Below are 24,996 nucleotides of genomic sequence, written 5' to 3'. Positions count from 1 at the left end.
AGTGTCAATTTCCTCCTTACCCAGGAAAGCCAATAGTCCTGCAGGCCATGTCACTGTCAAGTCTGACGAGTCCTCTCCTGCCTGGGATTCCTCCGATGCATCCTTGAGTGTAACGCCTACTGCTGCTGGTGCTGCTGTTGTTGCTGCTGGGAGTCGATCGTCATCCCAGAGGGGAAGTCGGAAGACCACTTGTACTACTTCCAGTAAGCAATTGACTGTCCAACAGTCCTTTGCGAGGAAGATGAAATATCACAGCAGTCATCCTGCTGCAAAGCAGATAACTAAGGCCTTGGCAGCCTGGGCGGTGAGAAACGTGGTTCCGGTATCTATCGTTAATTCAGAGGCAACTATAGACTTGATTGAGGTACTGTGTCCCCGGTACCAAATACCATCTAGGTTCCATTTCTCTAGGCAGGCGATACCGAAAATGTACACAGACCTCAGAAAAAGAGTCACCAGTGTCCTAAAAAATGCAGTTGTACCCAATGTCCACTTAACCACGGACATGTGGACAAGTGGAACAGGGCAGACTCAGGACTATATGACTGTGACAGCCCACTGGGTAGATGTATTGCCTCCCGCAGCAAGAACAGCAGCGGCGGCGCCAGTAGCAGCATCTCGCAAACGCCAACTCGTTCCTAGGCAGGCTACGCTTTGTATCACCGCTTTCCATAAGAGGCACACAGCTGACAACCTCTTACGGGAACTGAGGAAGATCATCGCAGAATGGCTTACCCCAGTTGGACTCTCCTGGGGATTTGTGACATCGGACAACGCCAGCAATATTGTGCGTGCATTACATCTGGGCAAATTCCAGCACGTCCCATGTTTTGCACATACATTGAATTTGGTGGTGCAGAATTATTTAAAAAACGACAGGGGCGTGCAAGAGATGCTATCGGTGGCCCGAAGAATTGCGGGCCACTTTCGGCATTCAGGCACCGCGTACAGAAGACTGGAGCACCACCAAACATTCCTGAACCTGCCCTGCCATCATCTGAAGCAAGAGGTGGTAACGAGGTGGAATTCAACCCTCTATATGCTTCAGAGGATGGAGGAGCAGCAAAAGGCCATTCAAGCCTATACATCTGCCCACGATATAGGCAAAGGAGGGGGAATGCACCTGACTCAAGCGCAGTGGAGAATGATTTCAACGTTGTGCAAGGTTCTGCAACCCTTTGAACTTGCCACACGTGAAGTCAGTTCAGACACTGCCAGCCTGAGTCAGGTCATTCCCCTCATCAGGCTTTTGCAGAAGAAGCTGGAGACATTGAAGGAGGAGCTAAAACAGAGTGATTCCGCTAGGCATGTGGGACTTGTGGATGGAGCCCTTCATTCGCTTAACCAGGATTCACGGGTGGTCAATCTGTTGAAATCAGAGCACTACATTTTGGCCACCGTGCTCGATCCTAGATTTAAAACCTACGTTGTATCTCTCTTTCCGGCAGACACAAATCTGCAGAGGTTCAAAGACCTGCTGGTGAGAAAATTGTCAAGTCAAGCGGAACGTGACCCGTCAACATCTCCTCCTTCACATTCTCCCGCAACTGGGGGTGCGAGGAAAAGGCTAAGCATTCCGAGCCCACCCGCTGGCGGTGATGCAGGGCAGTCTGGAGCGAGTGCTGACATCTGGTCCGGACTGAAGGACCTGCCAACGATTACTGACATGTCGTCTACTGTTACTGCATATGATTCTGTCACCATTGAAAGAATGGTGGAGGATTATATGAGTGACCGCATCCAAGTAGGCACGTCAGACAGTCCGTACGTATACTGGCAGGAAAAAGAGGCAATTTGGAGGCCCTTGCACAAACTGGCTTTATTCTACCTAAGTTGCCCTCCCTCCAGTGTGTACTCCGAAAGAGTGTTTAGTGCAGCCGCTCACCTTGTCAGCAATCGGCGTACGAGGTTACTTCCAGAAAATGTGGAGAAGATGATGTTCATCAAAATGAATTATAATCAATTCCTCCGTGGAGACATTCACCAGCAGTAATTGCCTCCAGAAAGTACACGGGGACCTGAGATGGTGGATTCCAGTGTGGACGAATTAATAATCTGTGAGGAGGGGGATGTACACAGTGAAAGGGGTGAGGAATCGGAGGATGATGATGAGGTGGACATCTTGCCTCTGTAGAGCCAGTTTGTGCAAGGAGAGATTGATTGCTTCTTTTTTGGTGGGGGCCCAAACCAACCAGTCATTTCAGTCACAGTTGTGTGGCAGGCCCTGTCACTGAAATGATGGGTTCGTTAAAGTGTGCATGTCCTGTTTATACAACATAAGGGTGGGTGGGAGGGCCCAAGGACAATTCCATCTTGCACCTCTTTTTTCTTTCATTTTTCTTTGCATCATGTGCTGTTTGGGGACAATTTTTTTGAAGTGCCATCCTGCCTGACACTGCAGTGCCACTCCTAGATGGGCCAGGTGTTTGTGTCGGCCACTTATGTCGCTTAGCTTAGCCATCCAGCGACCTCTGTGCAAATTGTAGGACTAAAAATAATATTGTGAGGTGTGAGGTGTTCAGAATAGACTGGAAATGAGTGGAAATTATGGTAATTGAGGTTAATAATACTATAGGATCAAAATGACCCCCAAATTCTATGATTTAAGCTGTTTTTTAGGGTTTTTTGAAAAAAACACCCGAATCCAAAACACACCCGAATCCGACAAAAAAATTTCGGTGAGGTTTTACCAAAACGCATCCGAATCCAAAACACGGCCGCGGAACCGAATCCAAAACCAAAACACAAAACCCGAAAAATGTCCGGTGCACATCACTAATATATATATATATATATATATATATATATATATATATATATATATATATATTATATCCATCCAAATGCCCCGGCACTCTGGTACCCAGAGTGGGTGTTACCTTGCTCATGTGCCCTCCTAATGGGATTTCACCCCTAGATATGCATGAACTGGAGGAAAAGCTTGGAACGGTGAATGTAACCAAAACAGTGCTTTTAATCCACGTCTACGTTCCTTGACCCCTTCCTCAGGACATATAACACAGCAAACATGGTGACAATTCACCCAGGACCTTCCCTCAGCATTTCCCCCATGCTCACTGCATGCCAGATGCCTGTACTTGGTACTTCCGGTTACTGCACCAGACGTGACATCATCCAGTCGGCAGTGTCATGGATCACTTCTGGTTTCGCGGAGGTGCTATGACCGTAAGTACCAGTTACAGACGTCTGGCATGCCCCCAGCTACACTCATCCACTTTCCACTTTCCATCAAATGCTGTGTTCCCTGACACTGGTGGTATCTACACAACAGGGTCAGGTAGAAAAAGCTAGCCACCTACTAACAGTCCAAGCAGCACCTCTTCCATAGTGTAGTTTTGGTGTTCGGTATGTGCAATGTACTGCCCACACGTTGCATTCACTAATTCCTCCAAGTGGAGCTCATCGCTATATAAATAACTGGTAATAAATAATAATAATAAATAATCACACAAACATAGTAACATAGTAACATAGTATCTGAGGTTGAAAAAAGACAATTGTCCATCGAGTTCAACCTATTTGTGGTCTCTTATGCATGATGATTTGACTAAAATTTCTGACTGATACTGCTGTCAGCCGTTGCATTTTATCCCTATTTATAGTAACTAGAATGCATGACTATGCACCATACCCCTGGATATCCTTATCCATTAGGAATTTATCTAACCCATTCTTAAAGGTGTTGACAGATTCCGCCATTACAACTCCCTCGGGCAGGGAATTCCAAACACGTATTGTCCTTACCGTGAAAAAGCCTTTACGCCGTATTGTGCGGAATCTTCTCTCCTCTAACCTGAGCGAGTGTCCACGAGTCCTCTGTGTTGATCTAACCAAAAACAGGTCCCGCGCAAGCTCTGTGTATTGTCCCCTTATATATTTGTAGATGTTGATCATATCCCCTCTTAGTCTCCGCTTTTCCAATGTAAACATGCATAGTCTTTCAAGCCTTTCCTTGTATTCCATTGTCTCCATGCCCTTAATTAGTTTGGTCGCCCTCTTCTGTACCTTTTCTAGCTCCAGGATATCCTTTTTGTAGTACGGTGCCCAGAATTGTACACAGTATTCAAGGTGTGGCCTCACTAGTGATTTATATAACGGGAGTATAATACTCTCGTCCCTAGCATCAATACCCCGTTTTATGCATGCTAATATCTTATTAGCCTTCTTTTCTGCAGTCCTACTTTGGGTACTACTGCTTAGCTTGCTATCTATGAGGACACCTAAGTCCTTTTCCAGTACAGAATCCCCTAATTTTACCCCATTTAGTAGGTAGGTGTAATTTTTGTTCTTGTTACCACAGTGCATTACCTTACACTTGTCTGTGTTGAAGCGCATTCTCCATTTGGCTGCCCATGCTTCTAATTTAACTAAGTCGTTCTGAAGAGACTCGGCATCCTCCTCTGTATTTATAGCCTTACACAATTTGGTATCATCTGCAAAAATTGACACCATGCTCTCTAGACCTTCTGTTAGGTCGTTAATGAAAATATTGAACAATAGCGGTCCTAATACTGAGCCTTGCGGCACACCACTTAGCACTTCAGTCCAAGAATAGAGAAGAGGTTGGAGGACAGAGCCAAGGAGAGGAATAGAAAAGGATGGAGGAGAAGGAAGCAAGAGGAAAAAGAAAGGTAAAACAATAAAAAGGTTGAGGAAGAATAAGTGTAACTCTCAATACCCATTGTGTGACCGGAGCACCAACCATGGCACGAAAGAAGGAATCCTACAGACTGATCCATTGTTTTGGGTTAAGGAGTACGATGAAATGCAGTTGAAGACATAGGGAAAAGACAACTTGATTGAGGTACAAAAGGCAGCTGGTAAGTATTGTAGCTGTCTGGATTTGTAACTAGGCTGGTCTGTATATTGTATAGCAGTCTGTATAATGTTCTCTGTATTTTAAGGTGGTCACTCTGATTATCTCTGTTTTTTTATACAGTTATATGGGTGATGTCTGTATTGTAGGACATTCACTGAAATGGGCTTTGTACTGTAGTGGCCACCAGTGCTTAAAGTGATCCCTCCCCACCCTCCACAGCACCTAGTTAAGGGACTGCGCACACCATAGGCACACGCCGCAAAAGGGGCGTGGTCATGCAATAGTATCCCCAATTCACATTACTCTGCACAGTAGCACAATCTTATTCATATTACACATTATTCATGTTATGACACACAGTAGTGCCCCTTATACACAATGCCCTCAGTATTAGTGCCAATAGTCACATAATACCCAGAGCAGTAGTGCCCCTTATACAATGCCCACAGCAGCAGTGCCCCTTATGCAATGCGCACAGTGGTAGTGCCCCTTATGTAGAGCCCATAGTAGTGGTGCCCCTTATACAGTGCCCCTTATGCCCCCAGGAGTGATGCCACTTATGCTGTGCCCCCAATAGTAGTGCCCCCAGTACTAATGCATCCAGTAGTAGTGCTCCCAGCAGTAATGCCCCCTGTAGTAAAGCCCCCAGTGGTAATGCCCCATGTAGTATTGTCCCCATTAGTAGTCCCCCCAGTATTAATTCCCCTTTGGTAATGCCCCCTGTAGTAGTGCCCATAGCAATGCCCCCTGTAGTATTGCCCCTTTGGTAGTGCCCCTAGTAATGCCACTTGTAGTATTGCTTCTTTGGTAGTGCCCCTATCTATGCCCCCTGTAGTACTGCCCCTAGTAATACCCCCTGTAGTAATGCCCCTTTGATAGTGCCCCCTTTAGTGTTGCCCCTTTGGTAGTGACTCCTTTAGTGTTGCCCCTTTGGTAGTGTCCCCTTTAGTATTGCACCTTTGGTAGTGCCCCCTTGGCAGTGTCCCCTTTAGTATTGCCCATTACACACACATAAAAATAACATACTTACCTAAAACCCCGCTCCTGCCTCTGCCCGCTGCCGTCCATCTGGTCGGGCGCCCGCTCCTCAGAACTATGGGAGAGACGTCATGACGTCTCTCCTATAGTGCACGCTGTGGGACTCGGAAGCCAGAAGCTGGAGCACAGTAGTCAGCTCCTGCTTCCGACTGCTGCTGTGGGGAGGGAGCCGCAGGGAAATGCCGGGCGCCTGCTGAGATTGTGTTACCAGCGGGCGCCCGGCATATCCCTGTGGCTCTGGACTGACATCGGGTTAGGTGAGCCAGAGGAGGCGGAACTGCATTTCATCTCCAAATGGAACTGGCGGAATGCAGTTCCGCACTGTTCTGACTCACTTTAACCCCTGGTGGACACTAGGATGGAGCACACTAACTAAAATGATAGCAACACCACTTCCATTATAGCTATGCCAACTCTGTTGGCACGGCGTGAAAACCCTTACCTAGAAATTGGCACTTAGGGGGTAGGGGCACTATGAATACATTGGCCTATGGGGGGCCAGAACCCTTAATCAGTCACAGAACATGTAGATTGCTTTTTAAAAACTATCATGGTTATATTTCTATATTCATCATTATGTTAACAACTATTTGATAATAATGCGGTGTTGTATCCTCCTGTTTCTGATAATCAATAAACATTTTGAAACACAATCTATATGTTTAACAACATACAAAATATTATTGCCTACCTTCACTTTTTTCTTTTAGCCAGCCATTAATATGGTTCCAGGCATCCCTCGGTTTATTTTGAAAGTCTGTTTTGTCTGGCTTTGAGTTGTACCACATTTCCGAGACATTGACGTATGTCTATAAAGAAAAGAAAAGAAATCTAACAAAATTTCTAAGTATTTTGCTTTATATGCAAACAGGTTGTCTCTACAGGTTTGTAGGGAACTGACAAGTGTAGGTACGGTATACTAGTTTCATAGTAATAATATATTACATATGTTATATAAATGACATATTACAACTTTTCCCAAAAGATCATTCATTTATTTTTCTAATTAACATTGTCAGGCTCTGATGGGCGTGTTGAAGTTACACTGTAATGAATCACAGTATGATGAGACTGGATGGAACTGTCCTGGTGTCTTATTCATTTATTCCCAAAGGGAGTAACACTATTATCTTCATGCTTAATATATTCAGTCTAATTAGTTAGCAAATTATTTCTCAATTTATATAATTGGTAATTAAGCTTTATTTAAATGGATTTGTTCTCTGTACTTGAAAACCTGCAATGTTATCATACTTTACAAGGCAAGTTCATACTGTTTACAATAGAGTATACAGTAGATAACCTTGGCTTATGAAACCCAGATATGAATGATGTATTATAATAAGAAATGGGCATATGACCTCGTAACATGTAGTGACAAATTAGATTGACAAAAAAACAACTGTCTCATATATAGTTTAACATCACTCAGAAGAAACCTACACAAACATGGGACATCATAAAAACTCCTTACAGATGACCTGTCAAAATAAACCATGGTTATCTCTTCTTAATTTAGCTCTCCTTCTCTTTTTACTTTACTTAATTTCTGTCCATTTCCATTCTCTCGCTCTTGTATTTTGAATTGCATGTATCTTTAGATACTGTATGCGCATCTTAAATCTAGCATGTAGATGCACCCAGAAGCAAAGACGCAAACATCATCATCATCAATAATTCTACAACTCATACTTGGCTAGACAAAACCAGTCTTCTTTCAAAGAGTTGTGCTTAAACTTTGCCTATCCCCATTGCACTACACTTGCATGTTACCTCCCCTGATGCTTCTCTACAATCACAAGAGGCATTATGCTCTAAATATGCATGCAACTTGTATACATTTGTAGTGCAAACGTACCTACAGTATATGACAAGTATCAAGTGAATTATTTAGACTTCACCCAAATGGATGGAGACAGCACCTGTTAGTCAGGTGACAGACAACTTAAAATTCAGTTTTATTTAAAGTACTGTCAAAAAGATCTTACTTTGGAGATGTTAAATGTCTGTTCAACAAAAAGTGTACTCTCAATATCCAGTATGTATTCATGGGACACAGTCAATGCAGTTATGAGATCTGTTAATCCAGAATGTACATCTTCACAGTTTTCTAAGTGAAGAACCTGCAAAACAAGAAGTTGCCTATCTTATTAGTGACCAGTAATTGTTCTAGATGCTTTTCATAATGCTTACAGTATTCAGGCGGAATATGGGATAACCATTTTACTATAATCTCATTGACTACTGTATTGATTTATGGTACTGCTGTTAGTGAAATGCAGTGGTGCAAGTAGAAAAAATGTCTTATGGGTACTGTGTGCGCGCGCCGAAGGTGCGCGCGCAAAAAAATGGGTGTGGCCAAATGCCACATGGGGCATGGCCAATGAAAATGGGGGCGTGATACACATATGGGGGAGGGGCAGATACACGTATGACCTCAATAGTGTCAGATACACGTTGCCCCACAGTGCCAGATATACATTGCCCCACAGTGCCAGATACACATAACCCCACAGTGCCAGATACACATTGCCCCACAGTGCCAGATACACAAATGTCCCCAGAGTGCCAGATACACAAATGTCCCCAGAGTGTCAGATACACATTGCCTCACAGTGCCAGATACATATTGCCCCACAGTGCCAGATACACATTGCCCCACAGTGCCAGATACACATTGCCCCACAGTGCCAGATACACATTGCCCCACAGTGCCAGATACACATTGCCCCACAGTGCCAGATACACAAATGTCCCCAGAGTGCCAGATACACATTGCCACACCGTGCCAGATACACATTGCCCCACAGTGCCAGATACAGAAATGCCCCCAGAGTGCCATACATTGCCTCACAGTGTCAGATACACATTGCCCCACAGTGCCAGATACACAAATGCCCCCACTGTGTCAGATATACATTGCCCCCCGTGCCAGATACAGAAATGCCCCTACAGTGCCAGATATGCCCCCAGTGCCAGATATCCCCCAGTGCCAGGTATACATGCCCCCCTGTGCCAGATATCCTCCAGTGCCAGGTATATATGCCCCCCTGTGCCAGATATGCCCCCAGTGCCAGATATCCCCCCCGTGCCAGGTATACATGCCCCCCCAGTGCCAGATATCCCCCAGTGCCAGGTATAACATGCCCCCCCAGTGCCAGATATCCCCCAGTGCCAGGTATACATGCCCCCCTGTGCCAGATATCCCCCAGTGCCAGGTATATATGCCCCCCTGTGCCAGATATGCCCCCAGTGCCAGGTATACATGCCCCCCTGTGCCAGATATCCCCCAGTGCCAGATATATATACCCCCCCTGTGCCAGATATGCCCCCAGTGCCAGATATCCCCCAGTGCCAGGTATAACATGCCCCCCCAGTGCCAGATATCCCCCAGTGCCAGGTATAACATGCCCCCCTGTGCCAGATATCCCCCAGTGCCAGGTATATATGCCCCCCTGTGCCAGATATGCCCCCAGTGCCAGGTATACATGCCCCCCCAGTGCCAGGTATAACATGCCCCCCCCCAGTGCCAGGTAAACATGCCCCCCTCCCCTACTCACCGCTGCCGTCGCCGTCCTGTCTGTCATGTGAGGGAAGGAGAGCGCAGCCTGCGCCTCTCGTTCCCCTCAGTCTCCGGCGGGTGTCTCAGTTTAATTCAGCGCCGATCCGTGAGCCAATCAGAGCTCGCGGGTGCGAGCTCTGATTGGCTCACGGATCGGCGCTGAAGTAAACTGAGACACCCACCGGAGACTGAGGGGAAGGAGAGGCGCAGGCTGCGCTCTCCTTCCCTCACATCAGCGGCGGTGCGGCGGGGACGGCGGGTGCGGCGTGTGCGGCGGTGCGGCGGGGACGGCGGGTGCGGCGTGGAGCAGGGGAGGGAAGGAAGAGGAGCGGCGTCCCGTCGGTGTGGGTACGGCGTACCCACGGCTAAATTCTTACGGGTACGCCGTACCCACCCGTACCCGCCCACTTGCACCACTGGCAAATGTAAGGATAGCCAAAACTTACAGTATACTGGGACCAATGATATTACACCACAAACAGGTATGTGCCCAACAATTGTACAGCTGTATTATACAGTTCTGCAATTGTCCAACATTTCTCCACAGTATTAGAAATCACCCCATCGTGCACAATCATTTATATGTACTAAAACTTTTTCGCCATGGGAAATTAATTTAATGATTCAGGTTATGAAGCAGGTACAAGGAAATTGTGCTTTTTTTCTCTGACAGACAACCAGAAACAGTGTGATTTTTATCACATGAGAGTGATGGTTGTTAGTTCCTTCTTCATCATTCTCTGGTTCCTCATTTGGTATAAGCACCACTTGCATTGGACTCAGAAATAGGCCCTTTATGTAAAAATGTATATAAAAATAACTTATTTCCACCCATATGCTGAGCTATACACAATTTGCATTAGCAGAATATGTGTTCTGTTTATGCAGGCATACAAAATATACTACTTATACCCAACGGGGTCACTATAGGGGTACAGGACGCTCCTGGGTTTCACCCACCAAGGGGTGACACCCAAATGCTGGCTCCTCTTCAGTAACAGGAACCGGGTGCTGCACTGTAACATTACATGCAGCACTCTGCTCCTGTCACAGTGTAGGAGCCAGAACTGCAGAAAGATAGTCTCCAGGAGCAGCCAAGCATCTCCTGGACCCCCAGAGTGATGAAAATGGGGGTCAAGCAATGAAGCCATCCCCCCTTTCTGCAAAGTAACATCCCTTCCTGCGAAGCCATGCCCATTTTTAAGTGACGCCCCTTGTTTTACCATGTTTTAACCATTGTTGTCATTGTGAAATACGCATACAGGACCTGATACAGCGTTGCATGCAATGCTGATATTCACGCAAATGTTCAATGAGCATGTGTCTAAATAGCTAAAAAGCCAAGGGTCGGATTAAGGCTGGTGGGGGTCCTGGACAATGGAGCTTGTAAGGCCCCTACCACTAAGATTGTGCCCTTCCAGTGTGCACATACGCGTGAACACACATACACACAACACGCACACTGAGTCACTTAAGGAGGACAGTGCACCTCAGCAGCCGGTGTCTCACAGTCACTGTATCGCTGGATTTTCCTATCCTGCGATACTGACTCTGCATGGAGGAGCTCCACAGCGGCCGCTGTTACTCAACAACTGAGCCACCTGAGGGAGACTTCTGCCATCATTCAATTCAAAATGCAGTATGTGGGAGCCCCGAATGTGTGGGGGCCCCGGGACGGCAGCCCCTGTTTTCCCTCCCTTAAACCAGCCATTAAAAAGCCACACAGCATATAAGTCCCATGTTGTGTGTGCACAGTCTCAGAAATGTATTCGGCATTCTTGAGTGGCGACTGGGATGTTGCGCTGTGTGTCAGGAGATGATGTATATAAAGAGAGCCAACATGTGAAAAATTAACAATATTTAATATGATTAATATGATTAAAAAACCAATAAATGAACATGTATGAACCGATCACATGGAATAAAACACACCTTAAAAACTCAGGAATAAAATAAACTCTGTAAGGGCGTTATATGCAGATTCAGGACCCAATATTGGCAAGTGTCCGTTTTCCATAGGCTAAATAGCCATAGCATAAATTGATTGCCAGTAAATGAGCACAGAAAGTTCCAAATGGTCTGTGTGCTTGCAGAAGTTGGATGTAATACGTAGAAGGTATTTACCTCTCCCCGACTAACCGTCCTGCAATGCCCACGTCCACACGGCGGCGGGGAGGGATGGAGATCACTGGAAGAAATAACTGGCTGTTGAGACGTGACGTCCAGCGGTCGCTCTCAAAGAATTTTGCAGCCAGATGAAGAATCGTTCCAGTCCGTGCGATGCAATTTATGCTATGGCTATTTAGCCTATGGAAAACGGACACTTGCCAATATTGGGTCCTGAATCTGCATATAACGCCCTTACAGAGTTTATTTTATTCCTGAGTTTTTAAGGTGTGTTTTATTCCATGTGATCGGTTCATACATGTTCGTTTATTGGTTTTTTAATCATATTAATCATATTAAATATTGTTAATTTTTCACATGTTGGCTCTCTTTATATACATCATCTCCTGACACACAGCGCAGCCGTTTTTTCTTTGTTATATTGTTCCTTTGCTCACTCCACATAGTGTTCTCGGCACGCGCAGTTTCTCAGGAGGTGTACCTAATTAGGAATGCTTAAACTATTCATCTGCCATATTCCATAGGCGCTGTTTAGCAGTTAAGTGTTGTTGTTCTGTGACTGGGATGTGCCTATTCAGACCTGACTATGGTTAAAGACACTAAACTGGTAGCAGCAACGTGCAACACAGATTTTTTTTAAGCGAAAAAACTGCTTAAATCACATAATGTGTGCCTTTGTTTTGTTCCTACAGTATTATTAACCTCAAAAACATTAATTTCTAGTCATTTCCACTCATTTTTAACCACCTTAGAGGTCGCAATATTATTTTATTCCAGTTCAGGCAAAAAGGTTGCACTGAGCTAACTGGATGAGTAAGCTTGTGACAGTGAGGTAAGACCTAGCAGCAAAAAGACAATAAAAGAAGAATCAAAAAATTAGTGATTGATTAATTTAGTGAGTTAGGCAACTGTATGGTCCATATTCTCTGCGAGGTGAGGCCTAGCGGCAAAAATCAAATGTAATTGGAATCAAGTAATGATTAATTGATTGCACTAAACTTTTCCTTTATTAGAGGGTTTTTTCTATACGACTGTAAAATATTGTTTATTTTTTTTAAATTCAGATGCCCTGACTTAAAACCCTGAATGCTTTTGGGCATTGGTTTTAGTAGATGACGTTGAAGGACTAGCATTTTCCTGACTGGTGGCACTGACAGCAGCTGCATTGCTAGTATTTGGTTGTTGCTCCTGCTTTTCTGTCAACTGATCATTATCCATATAGATGAACACACAGAAGTAGTACAAACAATAGAGCAATAGTTATTTATTTTACTATTTTTTTTATAAATGACTGCTCAACCTGTTGGATATCACAGCGCTTATATGAATGTAAACAAATGCAGTGGGGTACAATACACAGAAGACATAGTGCAAACAATAGAACAATATATAGCAAATATAGAACAATACACAGCAGCAGCCACTGACTGGAGTGTCTGGACCCAGTACAATAGAGACAGCACAGCCCAGCAGTCACTGCCTTGAGTGGATGGACAGTTGGCACAGTACAACTCAGCAGCAGCCACTGACTTTAGTCTCTGGATGCAGTACAATGTGGTGAGCAGAACCCAGCAAATAGTACAGCAGCGTGGATAGTGAGAAATGGCACAGAGTCACAGTTGTGGGGTTTTATATAGAATTCAAAACCTGTGAGAATCTGGCATTGGGATGTTTTGCCTCGCTTTGCAATCTGAGCAGAAAACCCAAGCCACCACTTGGATTCACTCAGATCGGGGAAGTTTGGGTGGGCTCGGATGGAATCCGTAGCACAATACTGTATTTCATACAGTATAAGCACTTACTGTGTAATGTACATTTACTCTGGGCCTCTCTAGTCCCTTCCCCCAACCAAAGCGACTGTAGTATCAGCCCTTCATTTACATACTGTGTTGTCAATTTATTGACTGTAAGCTGGCCTCCCTGTCTGTGAAGTGAGCAGTCTCCCAGTGGAGTGGGTAGCCTGCCTACAGTACTCTGTGAACACTGGGCTTTAGAGATGCTATAGAAAATATTCATTCAGTCGAGACCCAAAAAATAAACCAATAAATCAATAAATAAAAATAGTTTAAACCGACACAAACTAATGTGTTAAAGCAGTGGTCCATTGACATTAAGGAAATGTGAGCATCCAAGTCCCATAAACAAATCAATAAATAAAAATAGTGTATACAGACACAAACTAATGTGTTAAAGCAATGGTCCATTGGTGTTAGAGTTATGTGAGCGTCCAAGTCCCATAGCCAATACAGCATACAGTGTAGCCATGGCAGCATCACTGGATGGCAGAGTTGCTGTACTGACATGGACAGAATGGACAGAATAAATGGGAACAATGCAGTGTACTGAGTGTGGTGGGCTGCCTGTCATGTGTGGGCTGGGGCCACATGACAAAACACAAAACAGGCCCCACAGACACATCGGCCTACCAGGATTATTCATGGTGAGCCCTATGGCCAATCCTCCCCTGACTGTACCAATGTTTTATGTATGATGTCACAACTAGGTGGACATTTACACGTGTCCACCCAATTGTGATGTCAGTCAGTGGAGGATACTGTAGCCTGGTCTGTCAACATCGGGGACAAAGGAGGATGCTTGTACCGGGTCCACAAACTCAGAGGGGCTTTGCACCCTCAAGAATCTTGGACATTAGTTTCTCATAAAGTACAGGTATACCTTTGCTCTTTTAGAGTAACATGAATATTAATAATCACCAATATAGAGAAATAAGATATGTCTGAGCTGCATACTGTACAGTATTGTATTGATGTACAGTACTGTATTAATGTCACAATTGTGCTTACATTTTTCAGTATAATACTGTATGTTAGACAGTTTTAAATGATGTGTGTAATTGTTTTTAATTATTTTATGCAATAAAGAGAATTTGAGAACTTTGCCCAATTGAGTGCTTACTGTATGCAGTGGAGGGTAATTTATCTCCACACATATTTTGTTGGTTCATACAGTAGTTGCCTAATCTCCCGGATCCTGCAAGGGTCTCCCATTTGAAGTTCTTACTGTATCTCCTACTACCCTGCATCATATGTAAATCAAATTTCCTGGAAAGCTTACCGCAGCCATGGTTACATCAAGGACCAGGGCTGCCATCAGAAATTGCAGGGCCTGGGACTGGCAAAACAGACAGCCCCCCGCCCCCGACACACAAAAATTTTTTTTTTACTGCACCACTCCACCCATATGTGATGTCATAGACCTGCAGGAATGATTCACGGAGAGCTGATGGACAGGGAAGGCTTGTTTTAAGAAGTCTTTCCTGGGCATGAGCCCCCTGTTGTTGTGCAGCCTGGTACAGTTCTCCAGTTATTGGAGGTAGGAGCCTGGGGTGGGGCCCCCTCTCTGTAAGGGCCCGGGACTCCAATCCCCGCAGACCCCCCTGATGGCTGCCCTGCCAAGGACAATAAGGATTTTACAAGGATTTGTAAGGACAGTGATTGGTACAGTATGACTGCTATCTGTGCAAAGTAGTCCTTTATGTTGACTCGCAGCAACCACCTCCTAGTCCCCCTGCAGTAGAGAACACAGCCTGTGTACCAGCAAGCTTCTTACTGTCAGCAGCAAATTTGTCATTAGGCACTTGAGGAACGTGCCTAGGGGCAACATTTGGATGCTTGTGTTGGTACTGTCAGCCCAAAAAGTACTAGTAACTGCTAAATATTTACACAGTACGGTACCATATGCCACCTTGAATGGAGTGTAAACGGGTAGGACATGCACTTACTGCCCCTGTAAGCTGTCCTACAGTACTTAGTAAATATGTATATGTGATACGCCACCAGTGATGGAGTGGCGGTGTGTGAGTGGATCGAGTGGAACCTGCGTTTCCTGTAGTGATGAGCGGGCTCGGTTCGTCGGAATCCGAACCCCCCCGAACTTCACCCTTTTTACACGGTTCCGAGGCAGATTCGAATCTTCCCGCCTTGCTCGGTTAACCCAAGCGCGCCCGAACGTCATCATCCCGCTGTCGGATTCTCGCGAGATTCGGATTCTATATAAAGCCGCGCATGTTATGATTCCAGCACTCTGGTCTGAGGAGATCTTATTGCAAGGACCGGAGCACTGGAACGTAATGCTGGGAAAGGGGAATGGAAAGGGAATAGCCCCTGGCGCTCTATCTCCGTTGTCTCGTCCGTGCTGTCAGTACACTCTTGCGAGACTATGGTTGCTTGAGCCCATGGCAGTCGCGTTTGAAGGGCGGATTACGTCTGCCCAACTTTGATGCCCCCTCAGGTCTTAATGAGAGACAAAGAGTGTACCGAGACAGGGCGATAACAAGGGGCCCTCTAACTGAAACAACCAAAGCCAGGGGCTACTAACTAGCCTAAAACTAAATGTATGTGCGGCTTGCCGCCAAAGGAAAAGAACAACAAAGGAAATGCTGACCACACGCCAACAATACTCTTGTGTCCCGGCGGTGACAGCATAAGCAGAACCCTCTGCAAAACACCAGTGACAGAAATAATAATGGAAAACAGCGGCCTAGGCCGACGGACGCGGCAGAGCCGCTACTCACGGAACCAGTACGAATACTGGCAAACGGGCAGGAACTCCCAATGCTGCTGACACAGACTCTCAGAACTGGAGGACAGGCAGAATCCCAAACGACAGACCGGTGGACACCAAGAAGCCAGAAACTCGACCAGGCATAGGCAAAGCCACTGGACTTCTGTACAGGAACACTTCACGGCAGGACACGGGATCAGACACAGGAATCGACACAGGGACTGACACAGGAATCGACACAGGAAGCAGTTCGACAGACACTGCTACACAGGAGCTCAGGAATTGGCAGGAACAAGCTCAGAACTCAAGCAGACTAGAAACCAAGAAATATCACCAGCGTCTGTGAATTGCAGTCAGCCAGCATATAACAGAGAGGCCTAATTAATAATCTCATGCAGCTGTCCTGTTGCATGACTCCAAACTGACAAGATGCAATTAGCAGCCAGGTGAGGCTGAACACATGGGAACAAGCTGCAATTACACAGACTCACCAGCGGCAGCAGACAAGAGTATTCTAAAACAGAGCAACAGGAAATCCTGGCATGCAAGACAACTTTATAAACGTAAAATAGGAATGAACCACTACCTGTGGTTCATAACAGTATCCCCTCCTTAAGGGTGAGCTCCGAGCACCCCATGACACCCACGGGGAACATGAACAGAAGTATAACATAAAATACATAACCAAAATGCAAAAATGGAAATGAGCCACAGCCGTGGCTCATAACATTACCCCCCCCTTGAGGAGGGGTCAAAGGACCCCAAAATACAGACTATCCAAAACAAGGGATACACAAAAAAAACCTGACACGCTGGTCTAACAGACACGAAAACAGAAACAAGCTGCAACCACAGCTTGTAACAGTGCCCTCCCCATGACGGTGGCCACTGGACACAAGATAAGGAAAAACAAATTATTTATTTTTTTTATATCAAGGCAAGAGTCAAAAATTATTTCTTTTCCTTCTTCTTCTTTTTACAAAGCTCTTTAGGTCTGACCAAGGTAATTCCCCAAACATTGTCTGAACTGATGGTACCACCCAGCAAGGCTGCATTCAAATCAGAGACAGGTTTCTTACCCTTGGGAGCTGAACTTTCTGGCAAAGTACTATTATTAGAAGAAGAAGAAGTCAGAAAAGCACATCCTGCAGTCAAAACAACGGGCTGGGACTCTTGTGCCGAGTTTACAGTATTTGGTGGACTCTCAGCAGACAAGACGGGTGACTTAGAGGAACCTGAACCAATTTCTTTGGAACCATATCTTTTAATAATTGCATCACTGAATGCTGGGGGATCCTGAAGAATGGGATCTTCAGCTTTCATTAGGCTGGTCGCCCACTCAAAAGGCTCTCCTCTAAAAGAATAAATCAGATAAAGCACAAGGTTCTCTGAAGTGATGCCCAGAAATGGTCTAGACAACATAATAATGTAATAGTGTTTGTAAAGCGCCAGAAAATGGGCTAAGTCCCCATCAAAGATTATGGATGTTGAGATATCAGAGTCAGGATCTGTTTCCTTCCCATCTGACTGACTGGAGTGCTTTGCTAGGACCTGGTCACTATTGACCTTACTCGAGGCTGAGACTCTCTGAACCCCACCCGGGGCAGTGACTTTCTGAACCCCACCCGGGGCAGTGACTTTCTGAACCCCACCCGGGGCAGTGACTTTCTGAACCCCACCCGGGGCAGTGGCCTCCGGGAACCCCGCTGGGGCAGTGGCCTCCGGGAACTCCGCTGGGGTCAGCACCTCGGATTCTTTTACTGGGACCGAGCCGTCGGCCTCCCCCACTGGGACCGAGCCATCGGCCTCCCTCTCTGAGTCGATAATTATCGAAACTTCTCCCGGGACTATGACTTCCGGAACTTTTGCTGAAGCTATAACCTTCAGCACCTCCACTAATGCTACACCTCTTAAGTTCTTTCCTGGGGAAGCGACCTCTAGACCCTTCTTAGAGGCTGCGTCTCTCGAGACCCCACTTGGGGATATTACTTCAAAGATCCCTTCTGGGGTTTTGCTTCTCGAGTTCCCTTCTAGAACTATGGTTTCAGATACCCTTTCTGGGGTTGCGCTCTTCAAGTCCCTACCTGGGGTAACAGCTTCTGAGACCCCTTCTGGTATGGAAACCTGAGCTATAATATTTGATGTCCCTCTATAAGCTAGAGCATCGGGTACCGCTCCAGCACTCTGGGCATCGGGTACCGCTCCAGCACTCTGGGCGTCGGGTACCGCTCCAGCACTCTGGGCATCGGGTACCGCACCAAGATCCTGAGCATCGGGCACCTCTCCAGGACCCTGGACAACGGGCACCACTCCAGGACCCTGGGCAACGGGCACCACTCCAGGACCCTGGGCAACGGGCACCACTCCAGGACCCTGGGCAACGGGCACCACTCCAGGACCATGGGCAACGGGCACCACTCCAGGACCATGGGCATCGGGCACCACTCCAGGGGCTTACAACTCTGCTTCAACAGGAACCTCAAGAGAGGAGAGAAACATTCTCTTTTGATTCCTGAATCTATAATGGGGCTCCCTTGCCCAAGGACCCCAATTATAGGACAGAGAGCTTTTTAGTGTGGGTTGTGTGACAAGTACCTCTGCCACAGTAGAGACAGGAGTAGGTCTTGTATCCTGACTCAACTTGGCCAGAGGGCAAGACTCGTCACCACACTTTGGCTTGCGCAACTCACAGGTCTGCAGATAGTGGCCTAAACCCCCACAATATAGGCATAAGTTTAAGTTTCTGCGACGCAGACGCTCCTCTTCTGAGAGCCTGGGCCGCAGAAAACTTTTAAACCTTTTCTCTTCAATTAAACCAGAGGATTCTCTTGTCACCATACTGTGAACAAGAGTCTCTTTAGAGATAGATGTACTCTCAACGACTTCTGGCAAGATGAGCAAGATTTTAGTCAGAAGGTTTTGCAGTTGCTTTAAGGATTGCTGCAAAACTTCTAGTCGCTCTGGTCTCAAAGCACTGAAAGCAGAGTTCAGGGCTGAGAGAGATGCCTGCAGGGCTTGCATAGTAGACATAGGAGGATTTAAAACTAGACAAGACAAGGCAAGACTAGACAAGGCAAGACTGAATTTTTTAAACTAGACAAAACAAGACTAATTTTTTATTTTTATTTTTAAACACCGGACTGGATTTTTTTTTAAAACACCGGACTGGATTCTAAACACCGGACTGGATTCTAAACACCAGACTGGATTCTAAACACCAGACTGGATTCTAAACACCAGACTGGATTCTAAACACCGGACTGGATTCTAGACTAGACACTGGACTAGGCCAAAAAAGAAAAAAGTTTTTTATTTCTTTTTTGTGGTATGGCTGGTGATAATGTTATGATTCCAGCACTCTGGTCTGAGGAGATCTTATTGCAAGGACCGGAGCACTGGAACGTAATGCTGGGAAAGGGGAATGGAAAGGGAATAGACCCTGGCGCTCTATCTCCGTTGTCTCGCCCGTGCTGTCAGTACACTCTTGCGAGACTATGGTTGCTTGAGCCCATGGCAGCCGCGTTTGAAGGGCGGATTACGTCTGCCCAACTTTGATGCCCCCTGAGGTCTTAATGAGAGACAAAGAGTGTACCAAGACAGGGTGATAACAAGGGGCCCTCTAACTGAAACAACCAAAGCCAGGGGCTACTAACTAGCCTAAAACTAAATGTATGTGCGGCTTGCCGCCAAAGGAAAAGAACAACAAAGGAAATGCTGACCACACGCCGACACAACACTCTTGTGTCCCGGCGGTGACAGCATAAGCAGAACCCTCTGCAAAACACCAGTGACAGAAATAATAATGGAAAACAGCGGTCTAGGCCGACGGACGCGGCAGAGCCGCTACTCACGGAACCGGTACGAATACTGGCAAACGGACAGGAACTCCCAATGCTGCTGACACAGACTCTCAGAACTGGAGGACAGGCAGAATCCCAAACGACAGACCGGTGGACACCAAGAAGCCAGAAACTCGACCAGGCATAGGCAAAGCCACTGGACTTCTGTACAGGAACACTTCACGGCAGGACACGGGATCAGACACAGGAATCGACACAGGGACTGACACAGGAATCGACACAGGAAGCAGTTCGACAGACACTGCTACACAGGAGCTCAGGAATTGGCAGGAACAAGCTCAGAACTCAAGCAGACTAGAAACCAAGAAATATCACCAGCGTCTGTGAATTGCAGTCAGCTAGCATATAACAGAGAGGCCTAATTAATAATCTCATGCAGCTGCCCTGTTGCATGACTCCAAACTGACAAGATGCAATTAGCAGCCAGGTGAGGCTGAACACATGGGAACAAGCTGCAATTACACAGACTCACCAGCGGCAGCAGACAAGAGTATTCTAAAACAGAGCAACAGGAAATCCTGGCATGCAAGACAACTTTATAAACATAAAATAGGAATGAACCACTACCTGTGGTTCATAACAGTATCCCCTCCTTAAGGGTGAGCTCCGAGCACCCCATGACACCCACGGGGAACATGAACAGAAGTATAACATAAAATACATAACCAAAATGCAAAAATGGAAATGAGCCACAGCCGTGGCTCATAACAGCGCGTCGCCGCCATTTTTCACTCGTGCATTGGAAATGATAGTGAGAGGACGTGGCTGGCGTCCTCTCACTTTGTTTCAGGGGGCTGCAGTGCAAATATCTTTATTCTGGGAACCAGCAGTATTATAGGAGGAGTACAGTGCAGAGTTTTGTTGACCAGTGACCACCAGTATACGTTGTCTGCCTGAAAAACGCTCCATATCTGTGCTCAGTGTGCTGCATATATCTGTGCTCACACTGCTTTATTGTGGGGACTGGGGACCAGCAGTATTATATAGGAGGAGTACAGTGCAGAGTTTTGCTGACCAGTGACCACCAGTATACGTTGTCTGCCTGAAAAACGCTCCATATCTGTGCTCAGTGTGCTGCATATATCTGTGCTCACACTGCTTTATTGTGGGGACTGGGGACCAGCAGTATTATATAGGAGGAGTACAGTGCAGAGTTTTGCTGACCAGTGTCCACCAGTATTATACGTTGTCTGCCTGAAAAACGCTCCATATCTGTGCTCAGTGTGCTGCATATATCTGTGCTCACACTGCTTTATTGTGGGGACTGGGGACCAGCAGTATTATATAGGAGGAGTACAGTGCAGAGTTTTGCTGACCAGTGACCACCAGTATACGTTGTCTGCCTGAAAAACGCTCCATATCTGTGCTCAGTGTGCTGCATATATCTGTGCTCACACTGCTTTATTGTGGGGACTGGGGACCAGCAGTATTATATAGGAGGAGTACAGTGCAGAGTTTTGCTGACCAGTGACCACCAGTATTATACGTTGTCTGCCTGAAAAACGCTCCATATCTGTGCTCAGTGTGCTGCATATATCTGTGCTCACACTGCTTTATTGTGGGGACTGGGGACCAGCAGTATTATATAGGAGGAGTACAGTGCAGAGTTTTGCTGACCAGTGACCACCAGTATACGTTGTCTGCCTGAAAAACGCTCCATATCTGTGCTCAGTGTGCTGCTCATATATGTGCTCACACTGCTTTATTGTGGGGACTGGGGACAGCAGTATTATATAGGAGGAGTACAGTGCAGAGTTTTGCTGACCAGTGACCACCAGTATTATACGTTGATCTATTACTGGCATATAATTCCACACATTAAAAAATGGAGAACAAAAATGTGGAGGGTAAAATAGGGAAAGATCAAGATCCACTTCCACCTCGTGCTGAAGCTGCTGCCACTAGTCATGGCCGAGACGATGAAATGCCATCAACGTCGTCTGCCAAGGCCGATGCACAATGTCATAGTAGAGAGCATGTAAAATCCAAAAAAATAAAGCTCAGTAAAATGACCCAAAAATCTAAATCAAAATCATCTGAGAAGTGTAAACTTGCCAATGTGCCATTTACGACACGGAGTGGCAAGGAACGGCTGAGGCCCTGGCCTATGTTCATGGCTAGTGGTTCAGCTTCACCTGAGGATGGAAGCACTCATCCTCCTGCTAGAAAACTTAAAAGAGTAAAGATGGCAAAAGCACAGCAAAGAACTGTGCGTTCTTCTAAATCACAAATCCCCAAGGAGAGTCCAATTGTCGGTTGCGATGCCTGACCTTCCCAACACTGGACGGGAAGAGATTGCGCCTTCCACCATTTGCACGCCCCCTGCAAGTGCTGGAAGGAGCACCCGCAGTCCAGTTCCTGATAGTCAAATTGAAGATGACACTGTTGAAGTACACCAGGATGAGGATATGGGTGTTGCTGGCGCTGGGGAGGAAATTGACAAGGAGGATTCTGATGGTGAGGCGGTTTGTTTAAGTCAGGCACCCGGGAGACACCTGTTGTCCGTGGGACGAATATGGCCATTGACATGCCTGGTAAAAATACAAAAAAAATCACCTCTTCGGTGTGGAATTATTTCAACAGAAATGCGGACAACTGGTGTCAAGCCGTGTGTTGCCTTTGTCAAGCTGTAATAAGTACTGGTAAGGACGTTAACCACCTAGGAACATCCTCCCTTATACGTCACCTGGACCGCATTCATCAGAAGTCAGTGACAAGTTCAAAAACTTTGGATGACAGCGGAAGCAGTCAACTGACCACTAAATCCCTTCCTCTTGTAACCAAGCTCCTGCAAACCACACCACCAACTCCCTCAGTGTCAATTTCCTCCTTAGACAGGAAATGCCAATAGTCCTGCAGGCCATGTCACTGTCAAGTCTGACGAGTTCTCTCCTGCCTGGGATTCCTCCGATGCAACCTTGAGTGTAACTCTTACTGCTGCTGGCGCTGCTGTTGTTGCTGCTGGGAGTCGATCGTCATCCCAGAGGGGAAGTCGGAAGACCACTTGTACTACTTCCAGTAAGCAATTGACTGTCCAACAGTCCTTTGTGAGGAAGATGAAATATCACAGCAGTCATCCTGCTGCAAAGCGGATAACTCAGGCCTTGGCAGCCTGGGTGGTGAGAAACGTGTTTCCGGTATCCACCGATAATTCACAAGCAACTAGAGACTTGATTGAGGTACTGTGTCCTCGGTACCAAATACCATCTAGGTTCCATTTCTCTAGGCAGGCGATACCGAAAATGTACACAGACGTCAGAAAAAGAGTCACCGGTGTCCTAAAAAATGCAGTTGTACCCAATGTCCACTTAACCACGGACATGTGGACAAGTGGAGCAGGGCAGACTCAGGATTATATGACTGTGACGGCCCACTGGATAGATGTATTGCCTCCTGCAGCAAGAACAGCAGTGGCGGCACCGGTAGCAGCATCTCGCAAACGCCAACTCGTTCCTAGGCAGGCTACGCTTTGTATCACCGCTTTCCATAAGAGGCACACAGCTGACAACCTCTTACGGAAACTGAGGAACATCATCGCAGAATGGCTTATCCCAATTGGACTCTCCTGGGGATTTATGACATCGGACAACGCCACCAATATTGTGCGTGCATTACATCTGGGCAAATTCCAGCACGTCCCATGTTTTGCACATACATTGAATTTGGTGGTGCAGAATTATTTAAAAAACGACAGGGGTGTGCAAGAGATGCTGTCGGTGGCCCGAAGAATTGCGGGCCACTTTCAACATTCAGCCACCGCGTGCCGAAGACTGGAGCACCAGCAAACAGTCCTGAACCTGCCCTGCCATCATCTGATGCAAGAGGTGGTAACGAGGTGGAATTCAACCCTCTATATGCTTCAGAGGATGGAGGAGCAGCAAAAGGCCATTCAAGCCTATACATCTGCCTACGATATAGACAAAGGAGGGGGAATGCACCTGACTCAAGCGCAGTGGAGAATGATTTCAACGTTGTGCAAGGTTCTGCAACCCTTTGAACTTGCCACACGTGAAGTCAGTTCAGACACTGCCAGCCTGAGTCAGGTAATTCCCCTCATCAGGCTTTTGCAGAAGAAGCTGGAGACATTGAAGGAGGAGCTAAAACAGAGCGATTCCGCTAGGCATGTGGGACTTGTGGATGGAGCCCTTAATTCGCTTAACCAGGATTCACGGGTGGTCAATCTGTTGAAATCAGAGCACTACATTTTGGCCACCGTGCTCGATCCTAGATTTAAAACCTACGTTGTATCTCTCTTTCCGGCAGACACAAGTCTGCAGAGGTTCAAAGACCTGCTGGTGAGAAAATTGTCAAGTCAAGCGGAACGTGACCCTTCAACAGCTCCTCCTTCACATTCTCCCGCAACTGGGGGTGCGAGGAAAAGGCTAAGAAATCCGAGCCCACCCGCTGGCGGTGATGCAGGGCAGTCTGGAGAGAGTGCTGACATCTGGTCCGGACTGAAGGACCTGCCAACGATTACTGACATGTCGTCTACTGTCACTGCATATGATTCTGTCACCATTGAAAGAATGGTGGAGGATTATATGAGTGACCGCATCCAAGTAGGCACGTCAGACAGTCCGTACGTATACTGGCAGGAAAAAGAGGCAATTTGGAGACCCTTGCAGAAACTGGCTATATTTTACCTAAGTTGCCCCCCCTCCAGTGTGTACTCCGAAAGTGTTTAGTGCAGCCGCTCACCTTGTCAGCAATCGGCGTACGAGGTTACTTCCAGAAAATGTGGAGAAGATGATGTTCATCAAAATGAATTTTAATCAATTCCTCCGTGGAGACATTCACCAGCAGCAATTGCCTCCAGAAAGTACACAGGGACCTGAGATGGTGGATTCCAGTGGGGACGAATTAATAATCTGTGAGGAGGGGGATGTACACAGTGAAAGGGGTGAGGAATCGGACGATGAGGAGGAGGTGGACATCTTGCCTCTGTAGAGCCAGTTTGTGCAAGGAGAGATTGATTGCTTCTTTTTTGGTGGGGGCCCAAACCAACCAGTCATTTCAGTCACAGTCGTGTGGCAGACCCTGTCGCT

The 24,996-nt window shown here is 46.5% G+C and overlaps 1 protein-coding gene across 2 annotated transcripts in view; it reads right to left on the bottom strand.

Annotated features, from left to right (window-relative positions):
• The window catches only part of LOC134927915 (ovalbumin-related protein X-like), a 154,303-nt gene that overhangs the window by 74,110 nt on the left and 55,197 nt on the right, over positions 1–24,996 (bottom strand). For both annotated transcript variants that reach the window (XM_063923031.1, XM_063923033.1), the window contains exons 3-4: positions 7,867–8,001; positions 6,570–6,687 (exon numbers count right to left, since the gene is read on the bottom strand). In XM_063923031.1, the coding sequence (XP_063779101.1) occupies positions 6,570–6,687; positions 7,867–8,001 (253 nt within the window). The remainder of the gene's footprint in view (positions 1–6,569; positions 6,688–7,866; positions 8,002–24,996) is intronic.

This window comes from Pseudophryne corroboree, chromosome 5 (genome assembly GCF_028390025.1).
Source record: "Pseudophryne corroboree isolate aPseCor3 chromosome 5, aPseCor3.hap2, whole genome shotgun sequence".
NCBI lineage: Eukaryota > Metazoa > Chordata > Amphibia > Anura > Myobatrachidae > Pseudophryne > Pseudophryne corroboree.
The sequence above is the reverse complement of the archived record's forward strand: the minus strand, read 5'-3'. Positions and strand labels throughout refer to the sequence as shown.